The 20,122-nt window shown below is 32.6% G+C and overlaps 1 protein-coding gene across 2 annotated transcripts in view; it reads right to left on the reverse strand.

Annotated features, from left to right (window-relative positions):
- The window catches only part of CUNH18orf54 (chromosome unknown C18orf54 homolog), a 27,015-nt gene continuing 6,893 nt past the window's right edge, over nt 1-20,122 (reverse strand). The window contains exons 6-9 of one of the 2 annotated variants that reach the window (XM_013075914.3): nt 18,599-18,701; nt 13,000-13,131; nt 11,099-11,169; nt 1-5,965 (exon numbers count right to left, since the gene is read on the reverse strand). In XM_013075914.3, the coding sequence (XP_012931368.2) occupies nt 5,905-5,965; nt 11,099-11,169; nt 13,000-13,131; nt 18,599-18,701 (367 nt within the window). In that variant the 3' untranslated portion in view covers nt 1-5,904. The other variant, XM_021236643.2, reaches the window with a different exon arrangement.

Here is a 20,122-nt window from a genome sequence, read left to right on the forward strand (position 1 = left end):
CCACATAAAATACATTTTATTTTCTCCTGATTGTGTAAAGTAATGTAAGAAGTGCTCTCATAAGGAAATAAAATATAATCAATTAACATTTTTGAGATATATTTTCTTCTCTAGGATACAATGTAGCATAAGTCCTATCCAAAATATCAAAATGAGGAATATAAAAGCTAAATAAGTGATGGGGTAATGAAAAAGGGAAGGCAACCTACCAAAGTTTAGAAGATAGGATGTTTGAAAAGAAATTGTAAACCTTGTCAGTGCTTTAAAGAAACATTAAGAATAAGCCATAAACAGAAGAATGAGAACTAAATTGAGCGACCTTAATCTAAAAGTGCAAGCAATGACACGATACCCCAAGTTTCAGATTTTGGAGCAGTTCAGATTTCAAATTCTTTGGATTTGGGATAGTCAAATGGTAAAATCTATGCAGATTAAAAAAAAAAAACTTCAAAATCTAAAACACCACTGATCTCACACATTTTGGATAAGGGATACTCAACCTGTATTCTAAATAATATGCATAAAGGTAAGAATACAAAGCAAATTGCTGAAATAAACAACTATGATTAAGAGTGGTAGTGTATGATGATGCCTTGCAAAGACCAGTCAGTCTAGCTTCAGTATAAAAGACAAAATTTGGGTTGAAGTAGGTATTAGAAAACAAATGAACTCCTCCCACTGTAATAAAACATGGATAAAAGTTGTTATAGTGTGAAAACAACTGTTGCATAGAAGAGTCTGGTCTAGGATGAAAATAAACTGAGAGAACAAAGAGCTATGGGTTTTTTGGTTTTGTCCAAAAAAGAAAAATAATTATAGAGAAATATGATGAGAGAAAAGAAGAGAGGGGAGAAGGGAGGGAAGGAAAGGAATAGTATCATACATATTAGGAAAAATATCTAAAAATATAAATTGTGTTCAGGTTTAGGTCTACATTTACCCCAATCATAAGACAATCCAATACACTATATAAACAGGTATGAAACATCCAATCTATAAATAGAATAGATACACAGTCTTGCACATGTGAAGAAACTTCAATTGTTCAGAAATAGTCTTTTGCTTCTTTGGTCAGTTTTCCTTTGGACTAGTTCACTTCTTCACAGCACTTCTACCAAACAGGTTTTGAAATACAGAGTGAATGGTGAGACAGAAAAAAATGAAGCAGAATTTCAAATCTTTAAGAGCAATTTCACATATTCAAACACAGGGAAAAAACAAGCAATCATCATGGTTTATGTGTAAGTGACATTTTTGTAAAACTACATATAATTTAACAAAATGTTATCATAGACCATTAAATACAAAATAGAAAAAAATACATTTATAAATTTTAACAAGGAATAATACAACTAGACAGATACATAGCTAAATTAAAATCAAGAAACAGTCCCTCAATTTGGTCAGATATCTCTATGAGGTTGAACTAACACAAAAAAAAAAAATCCTGAAAAGTAGAATTTGTATTGACAGAAAACACATTTCAGCCTGGACTCTCCACACATTAGTAATAATAATTTTTGGAATCGAGCTTTATTATATTTTTTCATACTTAATTTAAAAACTTGAAAACATTAAATATTTTTTCAATCTACCTAAAAGACTAAGATAAAACTTTATACTCAAAATGCAATCTTTAAAATCTAATTTTCTCATTATTTGCTTTAAATTCTCAACATAGCAGTTTCCATATGGGTATCCTTTTCCCCTAGGAATCAAAACATTTTAAAGACCCACATGAATTAAGGATATAATTAAATCAAGTCTGTATATAACTTCCTGAACATTTATCAATTAGACATTTTGAGATTCATTGACTCCTATATATTTCTTTCAAGGAAGTTAGAATTAATAATTTTGATAAAATTCCTTTTTTAGGTAAAAGACTAAACCTTTCCATATTTATAGGAAAGGAAAGCATAATACTCATTTAGTAAGCATAAATAAAGTTACTTAAAATATTAGTTGTAACATTCAATTTTAGAACAGCTTCTCCTGTTTAGCAATGGAGATATGTTCTTATAAATAGGGGCACTAACAAAATTAATATTATTCAGAGTAATTATAGCATAATCCTTTTGGAGGTACTTTCCAGGCACAGTATATGTTGTATATGTTACGTATTGTCAACACATAATTAACATGTAATTAGAAATTATCATCTTCTCTGCATTCTTTAGAATTTGTCTAATAGAAGTAAAACTAGGCCTGAAATATGACCCACCCAGACCCACCTTATGTTCACCAAATTAAATCTGCATTTTAAAAAGCCAGCCCTTCTTCGATCTTCAAAGTAATACCTCCGTAAGCTATTTGCTTTGAAGTAGATCATAATCATTAAAGAGCATGTAAGTGGGAAAAAAAATTTCCAGAGTAAACAAAAGCCTATCAGTAAGAACCTCTCAAACCAGCCAGACAAATATGGTGAGAAACTCAAACCAAGAGGGGAAAAATGGCAGGGTTCACTCTACAGTGTTTGACATGTCAATTCTGTAACAAAGATATTAATTAGTGCCTCAATAATTTGAAAAATAAATTCTTTGATTATGTACCTATAAAATCCTATTTAGCCGTAAATCTACTTAGCAAAGATGGTGCCTTTTGGGTAAAGTGCTAATTTGTAGTATTTATACAAATACATAGATTTTCTTTAATTTCGACAGGCTTTTAAAATATATTAGTTATGTTTGACTACTTAATTTTTAGTTTTGATAAATATGCTTCCAACTTGGAAGCATATTTATTATAAAATTGCAAAATTATAGAGCTCTCCTAGTGTTTAGCTAGAGACAAACTGAAGACCGCAGAAGGCTTTAAAAAAAAAAATCAACTCTTAAAACATGGCTTTAAATAGAGTTGCTTTCTGGTTTTCCAGACTCATTTTCTTTTAAGTTAACATTCAAATTTCATAAAGCATTTACCAACTGCATCATTATTTTTAATAGTTGCAGCTAACTCCAAAACTAAAATCTGGAAAAAAATCTAATATTAAATACTCAAATACGGCCGGGGATTTAGCTCAGTGGGTTCGCCGCCTGCTGCACAAGCCCAAGGACCCGAGTTCGATCCCTGGTACCAAAAAAAACCTCAAATATCTCCCCTCCAAAATGATTTTTAAAATGTCACGTATTATCAATATTACCTTTCACAGAACCAAAGTACTAATTAAATCAAAGTATTAATTAAATGAGGTTCTGTTGGATAACACAATATTAAATAACATTCCTTTTAGCACTGCATCACTCACTCACTGTTAAATTGATGTCATTTATAAATATGACCTATTTTTAATATTTGGTTTCTGAAACTTAAAAAGTAACAGACTTCCATATTAAATACATTATAAAAATTTTGATATTTCTTTAAGCTGCTTAAAATTGCACGCTAACTTCATTTTTTTAAAAAGGTCCATTAAAGAAATTATAGATAGACATCCTAACGAAAGAAATCAAAGCCCTCTTCTCTGAAAACTATGGCACTCTGAAAAGAGAGATTGAAGATGATATCAGAAAATGGACAGACATCCCCTGCTCCTGGGTAGGAAGGATTAATATAGTGAAAATGGCCATACTTCCAAAACTGCTATAAAGATTTAATGCAATTCCAATTGAGATCCCAGCAGCATACTTCATAGACCTCGAGAAAACAATCCAAAAATTCATTTGGAGCAAGAAGAGACCCAGAATAGCAAAAGCAATTCTAGGTAACAGAGACATGGCAGGGGGTATCACAATCCCCAACCTGCAACTCTACTACAAAGCTACTGTGATAAAAACAGCATGGTACTGGCAAAGAAACAGACCTGAGGACCAGTGGAACAGATTAGAAGATCCAGAAACAACGTCAGACACACTCAGCCATCTCATCTTTGACAAAGGAGCCAAACACCCTCACTGGAGGAAAGATAGCCTCTTTAATAAATGGTGCTGGAAAAATTGGACTTCAACTTGCCAAAGATTAAAACTAGACCTATATCTCTCACCATGCACTAAACTAAAATAGAAATGGATTAAAGATCTAAATATTAAAATAGAAACTCTGAACCAGTTGGAACAGAGGTTAGGTAGAACCCTTGAAGACATCGGTATAGGAAAAGATTTTATGAACAAAACCTCAGTTGCCCGTGAACTAGCACAAACAATCAACAAATGGGATCCCTTCTTATTAAAAGGCTTCTGCACAGCAAGAGAAACCACCAGCAGTGTGAAGAGATACCCCACAATGTGGGAAAAAATCTTCACCTGCTCTTCCTCAGACAAAGGTCTACTATCTCGAATCTATAAAGAACTTAAAAAGATCAGACCTCCCAAATTTAAAGACCCAATCCAAAAATGGGCATCTGAAATGAACAGACATTTCTCACACAAAGAAGTAGAAATAGCAAATAAATACATGAAAAAATGTTCAACATCACTGGTCATTTAAGAGATGCAAATGAAAACAACCCTGAGATTCCACTTCACTCCAGAAAGAATGGCTGCTATCATGAAATCAACCAATAACAAATGCTGGTGGGGCTGTGGGGAAAGAGGAACCCTGCTCCACTGCTGGTGGGAGTGTAGACTGGTGCAAGCACTGTGGAAATCAGTATGGAGATACCTCAAAGGACTAGGACTGGAAGTCCCATTTGACCCCACTATTTCACTGCTGGGGATCTTCCGCAAAGAATTAGAAGAATCATACCACAGTGATATATGTGCGCCCATGTTCATAGCAGCACAGTTTGTAATAGCTAAAACTTGGAAACAGCCCAAATGCCCATCAACCGGAGACTGGATAAAGAAAATGTGGTTTTTTAATAAAATGGATTACTACTGAGCCATAAAAAATGAGAAATTAGAGACATTTATAGCTAAATGGATGCACATTGAGGCAATACTCTTAAGTGAAATAAATAGGACACACATGTATAAATACCGAATAGTTTCTCTGGTGTGAGAAACTGAAAGTGTAAATAAGGACTAAATGTATAATAGGTAATGTGAAATAGGAAGAAAAGGGGCAAAGGGGAAGGAAGTGGGAGGGCTAGGGGAAAGGATAGAAGGGAATGGGAATAATATGAGAAAATGGAAAAATAGGAACAAAATCTTTGTAAATAGGGAGGACTGGAGGGGTTGGAGGGCTGGGCAAGGGTGAAAAATAAGAACCAAGAGAGAGACTATGTAAAGGTGCAAATTTCCAATGATGAATGTCATTATATTGTATACCTAAAATGTACCAATGATTAGAATGAATAATCGATAATGTAAAATAGGAAGAAAAGGTCCAAAGGCTAGGGGTAGTGGGAGGGGCAGGGGAAAGGAAAGAAGGGAAAGGAAAAAATGATGAGAAATGGAAAAAATGGAAATAAAGTCTTTGTAAATAGGGAAGGGTGGAGGGCGTGAAGGGAGGGCTAGGAATGCGGGAAAAAATAAGAACCAAGATGCATTATATAAAGGTACAATTCCCAATGAGAAATGTAATTGTGTTGTATACCTACAATGTACCAATAAAAGAATTTAATACAAAAAAGAAAAAAAAAAGAAATTATAGATAGAAACTAGAAAACTATTCCAGAATCAAATGAAAAAATGTTGATACCACAGAAGGTTAAGTCCAGGTAAGTGTTAAGAACAGAAATCATTCATCTTTAAATATTAAACATTTGCTGGCCTGAAGAATGAAGTAAGACTTCAAGATATATTGTGGGCTCTTATGATTCACATTCTATTTTTTGGCACAAAATGAGGATAAGTCACAAAACCTATGGACATTTTCAAGGTTCATTTTTTAAAAAAAATAGTTCAATCATAGAATAATGTATGGCTTGTATTTACTTTGTCCAATTAAGTAATAAGAAAAAAAATACGTATTTGTTCTGTAGTTATTGTGGTGACAGGTTTACTTTCCTCTTCACATTTTTGGTCACTGTTTTCCACTGTTATCATCAACCAGGTCCCTCAGGCGAGATAAATGGTGCAAGGCCCTTTGTTTAAAAGTATAAAACACATTATAAATCAATATTTAGGATTGAATAGCCAATGCAGACAGCAAGAAACAGTGATTACATTGTTTATTAATTTCAAAATTAGCATGAGAGATAAAGTTAAAGAATATAAATATCAAACTTTGAAAACTGTTCCTTATAAAACCTTGATATCTGGGGCCGGGGATCTAGCTCAGTGGTTCCGGTGCCTGCCTCGCAAGCACAAGGTCCCAAGTTCAATCCCTGGTACCAAAAACACAAATAAAACCTTGATATCTGAATAGTTGAGGGTTAAAATAATTTATCTAATGTTGTATTAACATTTACTTAAAATTATATTACAGTATTGACATGTATCTTTTTAAGTTAATTTGCCAAATATCCTAATAATAGATGTCATGTGTATCATACATAACAAAACAGTATTTTTATATACTTTTCCCCACAACTCTGCAAAAATGATTTCTTTTGGTATGCTGTTCATCTCACTTAGGCAATAAAGCACCTAATTCATTCTTAACATTTACACTCAGGATAGCTTAATATTTTCTAAATGTCACTTAAGGATCAGTTATAGTTCTGAGGAAAATCATTTTTATTGAATGGGGGAAAAAAAACCAGTGACATCCAAAAATGTTGGATAATGCATTATATTAACAATGTGGCTTAAAATAGGCCAACATTGTATATCAAGTCTCACTGAAAAAACTGTCATTCAAAAAACAACATGGGCCGGGGATTTAGCTCAGTGGTTCTGCTGCCTGCCTCACAAGCACAAGGTTCCAAGTTCGATCCCCGGTACCAAAAAAAAAAAAAAACAAAGATCAAAACAAACAACCAATGAGGAGCTCCTAACTTTCCAAAATTCCTCTAAATTCCAACTTTCTCTGTCCGTTTTTCAGCTCAAATTAGTATTGCATTTCCTTCCATTATGAATGCAAGCAACAGACCAGTATCTATAACCTTAAATATTATAGAAGTCACAAAACTTTTTATATCACATAATTGCCAATGGAGGTATCTCAAAATACCTTTTACAATCATCACTATTTCAATATGACAATAGATACTCTCTTACAAGACTTATTAAACCCACTGGTTTATGATCTAAGTTTTTTGCCCATAGTATAGAATTCCACACAATGTAACTAACAATTTCATGCCTAACTGTTCACCACCAAACAATGAGATCTTACTGGTGACCCAGACATTGACGCTTTCCAAAAATCCCTCTCTTGATTTAATAACATATAAAAGAAGGGTTCTTTTTAATTCAAGCTATGCAAAAACCTTTAACACAGATACATGGTTTTTATAAAATTACTTTTAACTTACTTGTATCTTGAATGCATTATTTTAAATGCATGACTAAAGAAATACATATTATCATATCAAACAGTTTTAATACTCAAATACATAACTCAATATAATTGATTTCCATTTTATTTCCATGTAAAAACAGTGGGTAGGAAAAAGAAGGAAAAGAGAACTGGAAACAAAGAAAAGAGAAATGTGTGGTATGGTAGAAAGGAATAAAAAAATTCAATAAAAATGTGACATTCTGAGTCCCCATACTTGGTCTACATAATCAGTATACATTTCTTTTCATTTAACGTCTATCTGCCCTGCATAGACTACAACAATGAATCTACTTGCCCGAGTGACTATCAAAAAGTAATTGTTTCTTCAAATGTATGTGTAAGAAGTGGAAATAAAGTTGTGAGAATATTTTTTTCTTGATTTTCTTCTCTACAACCAAGAAAAACAAATGGCTAATAAGGGAAGCATCAAGGATGATGTTACCACAACAAATAGTCATTTGCAACCAGTATGTCCATCAATAGATGAATGGATAAAGAAAATGTGGTATTTACACAATACATGGAGTACTACTGTGCCATAAAGAAAAATAAATCTGAGTCATTTGTAGGAAAATGGATACGCCTTGAGATCATACTGGTAAATGAAATAAATCTGAAAAACAAACTTAAATATCACATTGTTTCTCTTATAGGAGAAACCCAGAGTAAAATAAAAGGTAACAGGAAGGGGATCCGTGGATGGGTAGAGGAGGGAGAGAAGGAAGGGAAAAGGGATGAAAAAAAGGAATTAAGATGTGTTTTATCTGGGGATGTGGCTCAGTGGTAGAGCATCTGCCTTGTATGTGTGGGGCTGTGGGTTCTATCCCCAGTACCACAATGAGGATGTGTTATGTATGTCTACCAACCTCCCACAAGGAATGTAAATATTATGTACACTCTATGTACAAATAAACTAATTTTTAAAACACCCTGAAGAAACTCTTAATGCATCTATTTATAGTGTTTACAGCAAATACAACTACAGAAACTCAGTGACAAACTATATAAAGGCAGCTTAGTTATATTTTAATTTATTCACAGTGACTTCAGTGTCCTATTAATATTGTCACTCTTTTCTTGCCTATATTGAGCCTACTACCCAGCAAAAACTGAATGAAAGGTTTTTCATTGTCTTTCAATGCCATCCATTCCCTAAAAGCTAAAGTACAAACGTTTTAGAATAAAGAAAATAAGATCACGTTTTCCAAGTCTGAGAGGTAGTTCTACTTCTACTATGGAATGAAGACTAGAAAACTGAACGGGAAAAAAGAACCGAGAAAGTGGACAACTTTCTAACTATCACTAAGTTTGGTCTTCATAGCATGGCCTTTAGTATTGAAAACTACAAATTCTTTCCCAATTGTTTCCAAATTATCTATAAACACATTCCAAAGCTAAATATAAATTATTTTGAAGGATTAATGATTTTTGCAATAGCCTGAAATTTCTGACCTTCAGAGTATATGAGAGATATATTACTACTGATTTTTCATAGGTGGTTGTCTTCATGATATAAAAGATTCTAGGAAAACCTCTTGCTCAAAAACTACAATTCTTTCATTTGCTTAAAGATGTAAGATTCTTCTTACAGGGGTTTCAGTTAATATGTTTTTAATGAATTTCTAATATGTGAATATATAAGACAAGGCCAAGTATTACAGGGATACAAACAAAACTATTACAATTCGATTCCTACTGTAAGAGGAATCTTGGAAAAAAATAACATTTTAAGTTGTTATCAGTCATTTACTAGATGTGACCAAAAAATATGATTTTTTTTTTAATTACAGTAAATGCCAAATTGCCATTAATCCCTCTCAAGATATTCACTCTTGCTTTAAACATGATTCTTGCCATTTTCTGAAGCAGCTCGAAAAGTCCTTTCATGTTTAGTTGTACTGTTGGCTGCCCTGACATTTTAAATTAATTCAATACATTTACCTTTTATGATCATTTTGACTTTGGGAAATAGTCAGAGGTCAGCCGGTACCAGATCTGCTGAATAAGGTGAATGAGGATACATGGTAATTTCTTTTTATTTGGCAGAAACTGCCATAAAGATCAACAAGATCTGATCTTGTTGATCAACAGGAATGATTAAAAAATATGGTGAATGTTGAAATTTTAAAAATGAATTATAGTAACTACACATTGCTATTCATCCCCCTCCAAATACTTGCCCTCACTTTGAACACATCCATTATTTTTGGCAATGGGTCTTTTAATGCAATAAAATTGTTTTTTAATTTAAACATTCACTCTATCTTTTGATCACTTGCTGTATACCTCAGCTGTAATAAGTCCTCCTAGACAACAAATATTTCTAGTGGGAGAACATAAAGTATCTACAAGAAAGAACTGAACCAAAACCAGAAGCTTGAAGCTACCTAAGGCTAAGATGCCTTAAAACTGGTTAGCTGTGCAACTGTTAAAAACAAAAACTATTAGTTCAAGAATGAGAAGTTACGTACAGTGGCCCCTCGAGTTACGACCAGCCTGACATACAAACATCTTGGGTTATGACCAGAATTTTAGTTTCAACTTATGAACCAAGTCTTGAGTTACAATTCAAATGCCAGCCGCTTGTGCTTCCAGATGGTCTCAGATACAGATTTAACCCTTAAAGAGTTCTGGAAGGAACATTATAACATCTTTTCCTGTGTGGGGTTAATTGAGAAATCCTGAACCAATGTCTCTCTTAAAGACACAGATCTACGTGTATACAGGATAGAGACTTTGAAGGCTATGTAGACGAGCCTGAGCCTTTAATTGACCAACTTAAGTTACAACCAGCCCTCGGGAACAAATTGAGTTCGTAAGTCAAGGGTTCATTGTAATAAGACTTTCACCTTAAAAAGGTCAATAAAACACCCCAAGTACAATCTGTATCTTTTGAAGAAGCTTACTCTTTAAAACTACTGATTGGTTGTAGTAGGAGAAAAGTTACTACAATTTTTTTTTTTAATTCTAGCAAATATTAAAAGTACCTATGAGGCCCAGGGATTTAGCTCAGTGGTTTTGCTGACTACTGCGCAAGCGCAAGGACCCGAGTTCAATCCCCAGTACCAAAAAAAAAAAAAAAAAAAGTACCTATGGATCAGTATCCATCTCTTAAGGTATGTACTGTAACTCGGAAAACACATTTAGGTCTTCAACACAAGTTCACTATCAATGCTTTTAAGAGCAATGGAAAGTCATCCACTTTAAAATGTAAAAGAAGGGCCAGGGATTTAGCTCAGTGGCACTGTGCCTGCCTTGTAAGCACAAGGTCAGGAGTTCCATCCCCGGTACCAAAAAAAAAAGAAAAAAGACAATGTAACTAAGAAAATTAGACCTATCTATCTTTATATCTAGGTCATTCATTGTATCTACTTTAGATTTCTGTGAATATATGCCAAATAATACACTTAGGACTATTATATTTATTCTAAAGAAATAATATGAAAATATTATTGTCTCAAGTTAGTGTTAGAGAGGATCCACATCAATACCATCTCAAATTGTTATCATTAATTAAAAATTAAAAGAGAATCTAAACCATTCATATCTGTCATATTTTAAAAGTCTAAAGTATCTCATTGGGTCCTCAGAACATTTTAAATAGGGAATAGCATAGGTTTAAGAGACAGTAATCTTTTTCTTAAAGATAATGTGCTCCAAGAAGCTTAAGTATCCCTAGTACACTTCTAATCTTGGAACTATTTAATTCCACCCTGACTTCAATCAAAGGAAAGAGCAAGGTGGATTTTCATCCATAGAGGTAAATACTTACTTTTGAAGAGACCTAGTAATTGGAATCATACTTTCTTTCACTTGTAATTTAGAGAAATCATCTTCTGAAACCTATTATTAAAAACACCAAAAAATTAAAATATAATAATAGTTTTAATATTTTATAATTATAAAATTAAGGGCTATTTAAAATGTAAGAACATTAAAAAATATTTTCTGTATTTCCAAAGAATTATTTCTAGCAAGCAGTTTTCAAGACAGCATTAAATATTTTATTTCTCATTTACTTTAAAAATACTACAACTATCACTTAGGTTCACCTTTGATTTGTCTTAAAATATGCTTCTAAAAATATGTCCATTAAAAATTAAATCTTGGCTTGAAATTATACCTTTACTGAAAAGATTATGTCTCAGTGATATTTAAAAGAAGGATGAATTATACTCTATATGTAATTCTATGATTACTAGAATGTCCAGAGAAAAATGTTTAAACACAATTCAAATGAAATCTATAGTAGTTCTTAAGAATTGATCCACTCATTTGTAATGAAAACTGAATTTCATAAAGCTCTACTCAATAACAGTAACAAAAGACTAACAATAAAAGAAGCTAAAGCTTAACTGAGCATTAATCAAGTGTCAAGTATTATATATAGTTTGTCTCAAAGTACTGTATGTTCTCAATAACCTTCTTCTTCAGAAAAGGAAACTGTTAAGAAAAATTAGCCAGGCACAGAAAGACAAAACACCGCGTGATTTAATGTACAGGTGGAATCTTTAAAAAATGTAACATACAGGGGCAGAGTGTAATTACCAGTGGAAGGGTAGATGGTAGGGAGATACTGGTCAAAAAACAAATTTCAATTAAGAGGAATAAATTCAAGAAAGCTATTATACAATATGGTGACTCTAGTTAGTAACAATGTATTATATATCTGAAATTTGCTAAGAAAGATTTTATGTGTTCTCATCACAAAAAATAAGTATGTGAGGCAATATATATCAATTAACTCAATTTATCCATTCCACACTATAAATATATATATATTTCAAAACAGATTATTCACTAAAATATATACAATTTTTGTCAATTAAAAAATAAACTAAAGCATATAACTGATTTATTTGTACAAATGTTCCATTTGCTAGTAGATGGCAGAATTAGAATTTAGACTTGAAAGAGCTTTGTTTTTAAACACTATACTTTTGTGAAGAAAATTCATTCCCCATAGAAAAAAATAGCACAAAGCAGAAACAGTTTCAAATTTCCAGGATACACGGTTTAAAAAACACAATGGTCCTAAAATAAAACATTACATAATTATATTCAAAAGAGTCAATAAATACATAGTAACAAAAGTAAACATCAGATGAGAAAGATAGATAAATAACTCTAATATTGAAAAGATTTCTTAGGCTTCCTCAAACATAACTACAATGTAGGCCATACAGATTAATTTTATAGAGCTTTAAAAAACATTTTTTATTCCGGCACCTGCCTCACAAGCACAAGGTCCCAAGCTCAATCCCAGGTACAAAAAAAACAAAAAAACACTTTTTTTTTTTGGTACCGGGGATCGAACTCGGGACCTTGCACTCGCTTGCAAGGCAGGTGGTGGAACCGAGCTAAATCCCCAGCCAATTCAAAAATCATTTTTTATAATTCATACTGCAGATGTAACATCATCATATCTAAATAAGGTGTTGGATTTAAATCATAAAAATATTCTGAGGTTAAAAAAAATCTCCAGAACTCTTAATAGTACAAAGTATGAATAAAACACTTTCTAAAAAAATAGTAATACAACTCTACAACACTGGCTACATGGCATGCTAGCATACTTATAACAAAGAACTAGAAGTAGGTCTGAAAAAAATGTAGGAAGAAATCTTTATACAAATTCATAGCTTTCAATTCATACAACAAGTTTGTGCTTACCTGTTTAATCTTTTCTTTTGGTTCTATAGTTCTATTCTGATTAAAACTTTCTTGTACAGCTTGAAGATTAAATAACATTTGTTTTAAGGCTTCAACAGGACCATGATGTTTGCCTCCTGAAAGGGTAGAGCTCTAAAATCAAAACAGATAAGTATATGAGCTTAACCATTCAAACTTGAGAAAAGAAATTTTATTTTATACTATTTCCCTAATACAAAACAATGCAGGGCCGGAGATTTAGCTCAGTGGTTTCGCCGCCTGGTGTGCAAGCACAAGGACCCGAGTTCAATCCCCAGTATCAATCAATCAATCAATCAATCAATAAATAAAACAATGCAAAAATCCAAATGATGAGTGTTGTTTTTTAAAAGTCAAAATTGTAACTCACCACTTCCTCATACCCAGTCCCCAAATGAAGTTAGAGAAAATTATGATTAAAAGTTATGATTAAAACCTTGACCTTTAAAATTGAATAGTACATGTTTATTTTTCCAAAAATTAATATAGCACACTTATCATAGCTTTAAAGATCTTCAGAGAGCAGGTAAACCAACATGATCTTTTCAGTAGTCTAAAGGAAACTGGTTATCAGTTGAGTGGGGACAAAAATTTCAAATACAGTATTCTTTGCAAATTTTAAAATATGCTTTCCATACAGAAAGTGCTGGCTTTTTGCCTCATCAGGGCCACACATCTAAAGAACTACCTAAATAATACTCAAATCTTAATTATCACTAACTTTATTACCAAAGATGCCCACAGCACTTAGTCACATAAGGTGGTCAGGATTCTTTCAAGATAATCTGTAAGGAATATTTTAAACTTCTTTTTTGAAAGTTTTAACAAACTATTAATTTACATCTTTCAAATGAGTTGCTATGTCCTGACAGCTATTCACAAAGTGGTAAATAAGCCTCTTAAGATATCTGTAATTTGGGCCGGGGATTTAGCTCAGTGGTTCTGCTGCCTGCCTTGCAAGCGCAAGGACCCGAGTTTGATCCCCGGTACAAAAAGAAAGATATCTGTAATTTAACATAGTTCAGCATAGACAGTACAGTATAGGTACTATTTAAACTTCAATTATATAGGAAGTTATTTACTTGCATAAGATTTCAAGGTAACCAGAATCCCTAAAAAAGATTTTAAAGATACTTCCACAGTTATACAAGCAGGATGCAAGAAATAGTATGAGGATGTAAAATGACAGTCACTGAGGAAAATAGTATAGCAATTCCTTTAAAACTTCAACACACAGAACTTAGTAATTACTCTACAATCTTCTAGGTATGCATCCAATTTGCCTTCTAGGCATATATCCAAAAGAAGAGAAAACAAGGACTCAAACCAATATTTGTAAACCCATACTGATACTAGCATACTCACAATAGTCAAAAGGTGAAGGAAACCAACTATCCATATGTGGATAAGCAAAATGTGATACATACATAAAAAGAGATATTATTCAATCTAAGGAAGAAAATTTTGATATATAACACAAATGAACCTTGAAGACATTAAGCTAAATGAAATAAGCCAGACACACTAGGAGAAATATTTTATGATACTTCTTATACATGGTTCTTAGAGTAGGAAATTTATAGTGACAGAAAGTACAATGCTGCTCTTACCAGAGAATGAGGAGTTAATGCTTAATGGGTACACAGTTTCAGTTGGAGAACATGAAAAAGTTCTGGAGATGGATCATAGTAACTACACACAATGTGAAGGTGCTGAATGCCACAGAACGGTAAGCTTAAAAATGGTAAAACTGGCAAATTTTATGTTATATGTATTTTGCTACAGTAAAATTTTTAGAAAGAAACTACATATAAAGGATTCAGCTAAGCTCAATAAATACTAATATGAGCCACAATTTGTTTGGAGATTTTCCATTAAAACCTGGAAGTGAATGTGTCCAGGTACATCTTTTTTTTTGGTACCAGGGATCGAACTCAGGACCTTGTACTTTCAAGGCAGGTGCAGCGCCACTGAGCTAAATCCTCAGCCCTATCCAGGTACATCTTTTTTGTTTTTACCTCTCTTAGAACCAGAGGGTTTCACATATTCAAAAAACAAACAGGGCCGGGGATTTAGCTCCGTGGTTTTACCACCTGCTGCACAAGCGCGAAGACCCAAGTTCAATCTCTGATACCAAAAAAAAAAACAAACAATTTAAACCAAATAGAACATGAGGATAGTCCAATACATATAATAACAAATCATCCAACAGTATTATAAATAATGCAAATGTACTTAAAAATGAGAAAATAACATAGATAACTTTGGAAAACAGTATGTTGACTGGATATCATTAGGCTAATGACAAAAAAAACCTATGTATAAATAAATAATCTATTTGGTAAATCTGGTTCTTATGTATATGGGTCAGCAATTCTGAAACTATGTACATACTAACACTGAACAAATAAGTAAATTCACTGTAGATAATAGGATTCTAGTAGATGAAAAAAGAAATTAGAATAATGAAAAGCTAAAATAAATCAGAATTGAACTAGAAATCAATCAGAACTCTATGTAGATAGAAAAACATAGATATGTGTGATAATACATGGGTAGATAAACATGTTTCCTAGGTCAGACTGGCAAGAGTGTAGAATAACAATCCAATAGCAATAAATAAACCTACTGCCTAAATCAAGTTTCTAAACATCATTTTTTCCAATACAAAGAACCACAGCTCCTCAAAGTACTCAAAAAATGGAGGCATGTCAAAAGACACAGGAGTTAATCAGAAAGAATTCGTAAGAGTCTAAATTGCAATAATTTAAAAACAAATAACAATTTTGTATTATGAACCTACAATAAAATAAATGTTTGAATCCTTACTGAAATAAAACTTTATAAACAAACAGGGGAGAGGGCCAGGGATTTAGCTCAGTGGTTTTGCCACCTGTCTCACAAGTGCAAGGTCCCAAAAAAATAAAAAATAAAAAAACAAGGGAGAAAGTATAACTCTTCTTGTCACAAGAACTGTAACTAATACATATAGAAGACAAAGTGCCTAATGATAGTTGTATATAGTCTTAAAGTATCTGCCATGAGACATTTATTAATTCCAAGGGGAACTGGTAACTTTACTAAAGAGAAAGCCAGTAAATACCACCTTAACCAAGCGTTCAAAGTTAACATCACCAGAATTAACAGAATATAAATATAATATCCTTACTTATTAATATAATCATTTACTACTTGATTGCACTATCATATCAATATATTAATGACATCAAAGTATCATGACCCTCTGATATGATGCACAAAATCATTTCTTTTGTGTTCTTCAAAAAAATGCACAACCTAATTCTGATCGTGAGAAAACTTCATACAAACCCAAATTATTTACAAAATAACTAATGAGTACTTCTCAAAAGTACCAGGAAAAGACTAAATAGCTTCCATAGGGTAAAGCAGATTAAGGAGAAATGACAACTAAATATAATATTGCATCCTAGAGTAAAACCTGGAATAAGTCATTAAGACATTTGTGAAATTTTAATAAGGTCTATAGTTTAATTAATAGTTTTGCATCTATGTTAAATACCTAATGGTAATCACTGCACTGTGGTTATGTAAGATGTTAATATTATAGGAAGCTGGAGAAGGAGAACACAGTAACTTTGCATTATTTTTGCAACTGTTTACATCTAAAATTATCTCAAACAAATGAACACCTCAAAAAACAGAAAGACCCTGGTAATGTGGTTGTGTATGTGTGCACAAGGAAGAGGGTACCATCTGGTCAATATTTAATACCCATGTATCTCAAACTTTAAAGTTTTCCCAATGTGTTCTTCTACCAGTGTACCTTTCTAAGAAAATGCCATCACCAATCTCCTCACAGCATGTTCATCCTATCAGACCTACCTTCAAAATATATCTCAAGTCTAACAATTTCTCACCACATCTAATGGATCTACTCTAACCCAAATTACTGTCCCAAAAGATTGCAAGTCTCCTGTTATGGTTTGGATACAAAATGTCCCCTCTAAGTCTCAAGAATTCAGAGGTGGGGCTCTTAGAAGATGACTGGATCATGGGATCAATATACAAATCAGTGGATTCATCCATTGATGAGTTAATGGCTGAATGTACTTTAGGAGATAGGGCTGGTTGGAGGTAAGTCATTAGAGGCATGACCTGGGAGGATGTATTCTTGTCCTTGGCTCCTCCCTTCTCTCTCTGCTTCCTGGCTGCCATCAGTTGAACATCTTTACCTTTGCCATCCTGTTCCTGCCTTGGAGCCAGCTGACCATTAACCAAAACTATGAATCAAAATAAATCTCCCCTTTAAATGATAGGTGTCAGATATTGTGTGTGTCCTGGCAACAGGAAAGTGACTAAGACACCTACAAACTAGGTTCTCCACTCCTTTTCTGGGTTCTCTTACAATATGTTCCACAAAGCTGCAATTTTCTATGTAAAAATGTACATTATTTCAGTACTCCACTACACTCTAATAACTTCCCATCTCACAACAAAATATAAAATCTTTATAGCTTACAAGATCCTACATGATCTGCCACATAGCTACCTCTCCAATTTCCCCTAGACATTCTTACCTTTGTTTATTCTGATGGCAATACAATGACTGGACTCTGACATTCCTGGAACACGCCAAACACATTTCTGCCCCGGATTTTCCATACTTTCTATTAACACTACATGTAAAGCTATTCCCTCTTGGGTGCTTTGCTTATTCACTCATTTCAGGTTCCTGCTAAAATTTCACCATTCCTGAAATTGTACCCTGATCTCCATAACCCAGTAAATTTTTCATCCTAACATTTACAGTATTTCCTTATGTATCACATATTAGTTTTGGAATTTTTTTTGTTTAACTCCTCAACTAAGATATAAAACAAAAGAGGGCAGGTACTTTCCCTTATCATATTTACTACAGTACTAGGAATAAATTTCCTAGACAAGTGCTTACTACTCAAATATTGCCTAAATAAGTATTTGATAATGAAGCTTTACTCACCAATATCCCCACAGTAGCTAACTTACAGCTAAACTCAGATATATTCTGACAGCTTCTATTTCTCCAAAAAATTGCACTCAAAGAAAAAATACATTTTACTAAATATTTTAGCTAATTTTTAAGTGTTTAATCCCTCAAATCTTCTAGTTAAGCACCCAAATGTATTATTTCAATATTTAACAGACATGCTCATATTTTTAAGGCCAATTATATCATTTTTTATACATTTATATTTTGAGGGTTACTTGTAAGATACATGTAAAACTGATTTTGTAAAACTGGGTAATTTACCTATTCTATATTATCATAGATTTATCATTGTGTCTTAGAAACACAAGTAAACAACTAGTCTATGAGAAAATGTAATTTTCTCTATACTGTAATGGTTCACTTTGCTTTCCAGACACCTCTCACCTTGGTCCTTCTACTTTTGAATATTAAAATAAAATAACCAATAATTCTGGAAGGAGTAATGGTTTTATGAATCTTGGGGAGAGAGGATTTGGGTGTTTTAAAATATCTAAATAACTTAGAAATTATTATCTATGTATTAGTCATAAGCCTTCTTTAAATAAGCTAAAGAGATTTAACTTCACTTACCTGATTATCATTATTCAAAATGTCTTCAAGAACCTCTTTAGCACACTTTGCCCTTGAAGTCTGTTGAGGACTATCATCAGAATTAACAGGAACAGGAGATTTGCTAAATAGTATTTAAAGGATATGAAACAGCAATTAAGTTTTCAAATCCTAAAAATTAGTATATAATTTAAGAATTTTCAATTAAATATAAGTAATCACCAAAAAATAACCATCATGGATATGATTAATGTTGTACGATAATTTCCCCATCTTCTCCCTAAACCAATAGCAGAATCCAACACCTTTCTAATCCCCTATTTCTCCTTCCAAGCTTTAAGGAAAAACTATAAAGCAACTGAAGATATTAGTCCTTAAATAAACAGATAAACTCTAAACTATAGCTCTAAAAATTCATTTGAAATTAGTACTGCAGTACATTTTTCCAATTAAACACTGTCAAGGATGGGGGTGCACCTCACTTGTAGAGTGCTTACCTAGTATGTGCAAGCCCTTGGGTTCAATTCCCACCATCACCAAAAATTTTAAAAATTAAAATTAAAAAGTTATGTATCCAATGATAGTCAAAACCCCACAAACTCATAAGAGTTTCTACTGGAATGTATCATTTCAAGGCAATAGGACATACTTACTCTCCAGAACTTGTATTAATGTAAAAGATTGACTATACTGGAAAAGGGATTAATTTTGAAATTAAAATTTTATTTAATTAAAATTGTTAAATCCAAATCTCAGTTCCACTTATCCTATGACCTTAGGGAATTTATCTGTGTGAACTTCAGTTTCTAAATTTATTGTTCTACTTATCTCACAGAGGTTTGCAAAAATAATTGAGTTAATTCTCTATGTACCTGGTTTATGTAATACATGCCCAATAAATACTCATTTATTCCCTAGTGCTCAAGGAGTAGTAAATGGCATCCCCAGCAAAAATAAGAATGTTCCCAAAGCAAATTCTATTAGTCACGAAAATCCTATTTATTTATCTTATCTTCTATTTATCTTATTTATACACCACTATAAAGTGTTTGTAACTGAAGAATTCAGATATGTAAGAATGTTTTTATAATATTTAAATGTCCCATGTTAATAGTTTTTCTTAGTGAGAAGAATCTCTTTATTGACATTTGATTGTAGTTTAGTATGAGTTTCTTTCTCTCTCCAGGTAGTCTTTTCCCTCACTGATAACCAATATAGTTCGGATAACCATCCACACAGTATTATCAAAAACATTTATGTGATTATTAAAGATGGGTGCAGAGTTCATAGAAGTTCACTATCACTGATCCTAGTTATAATCTACCTTTTAGAAAACTTTTAGTGCTTCATATTCAATTTTGCTTCAACTTGATGACAGATTGATAATAATTTGTCAATGTCAAACTGAGATCTATCCATTCTACTCAGAAATCCATCCTTAGTTTTATCTATAAGCATACGCATCATAACATGAACTGATCCTCAAAAAATAACTACTGCATGCAGGTTACTGGGCCAAACCATTGGTAATATTAGTTATTGAAG

Source organism: Heterocephalus glaber, unplaced genomic scaffold, assembly GCF_053883595.1.
Source record: "Heterocephalus glaber isolate CG9 unplaced genomic scaffold, H.glaber_assembly_v1.0 deba00000331, whole genome shotgun sequence".
NCBI lineage: Eukaryota > Metazoa > Chordata > Mammalia > Rodentia > Bathyergidae > Heterocephalus > Heterocephalus glaber.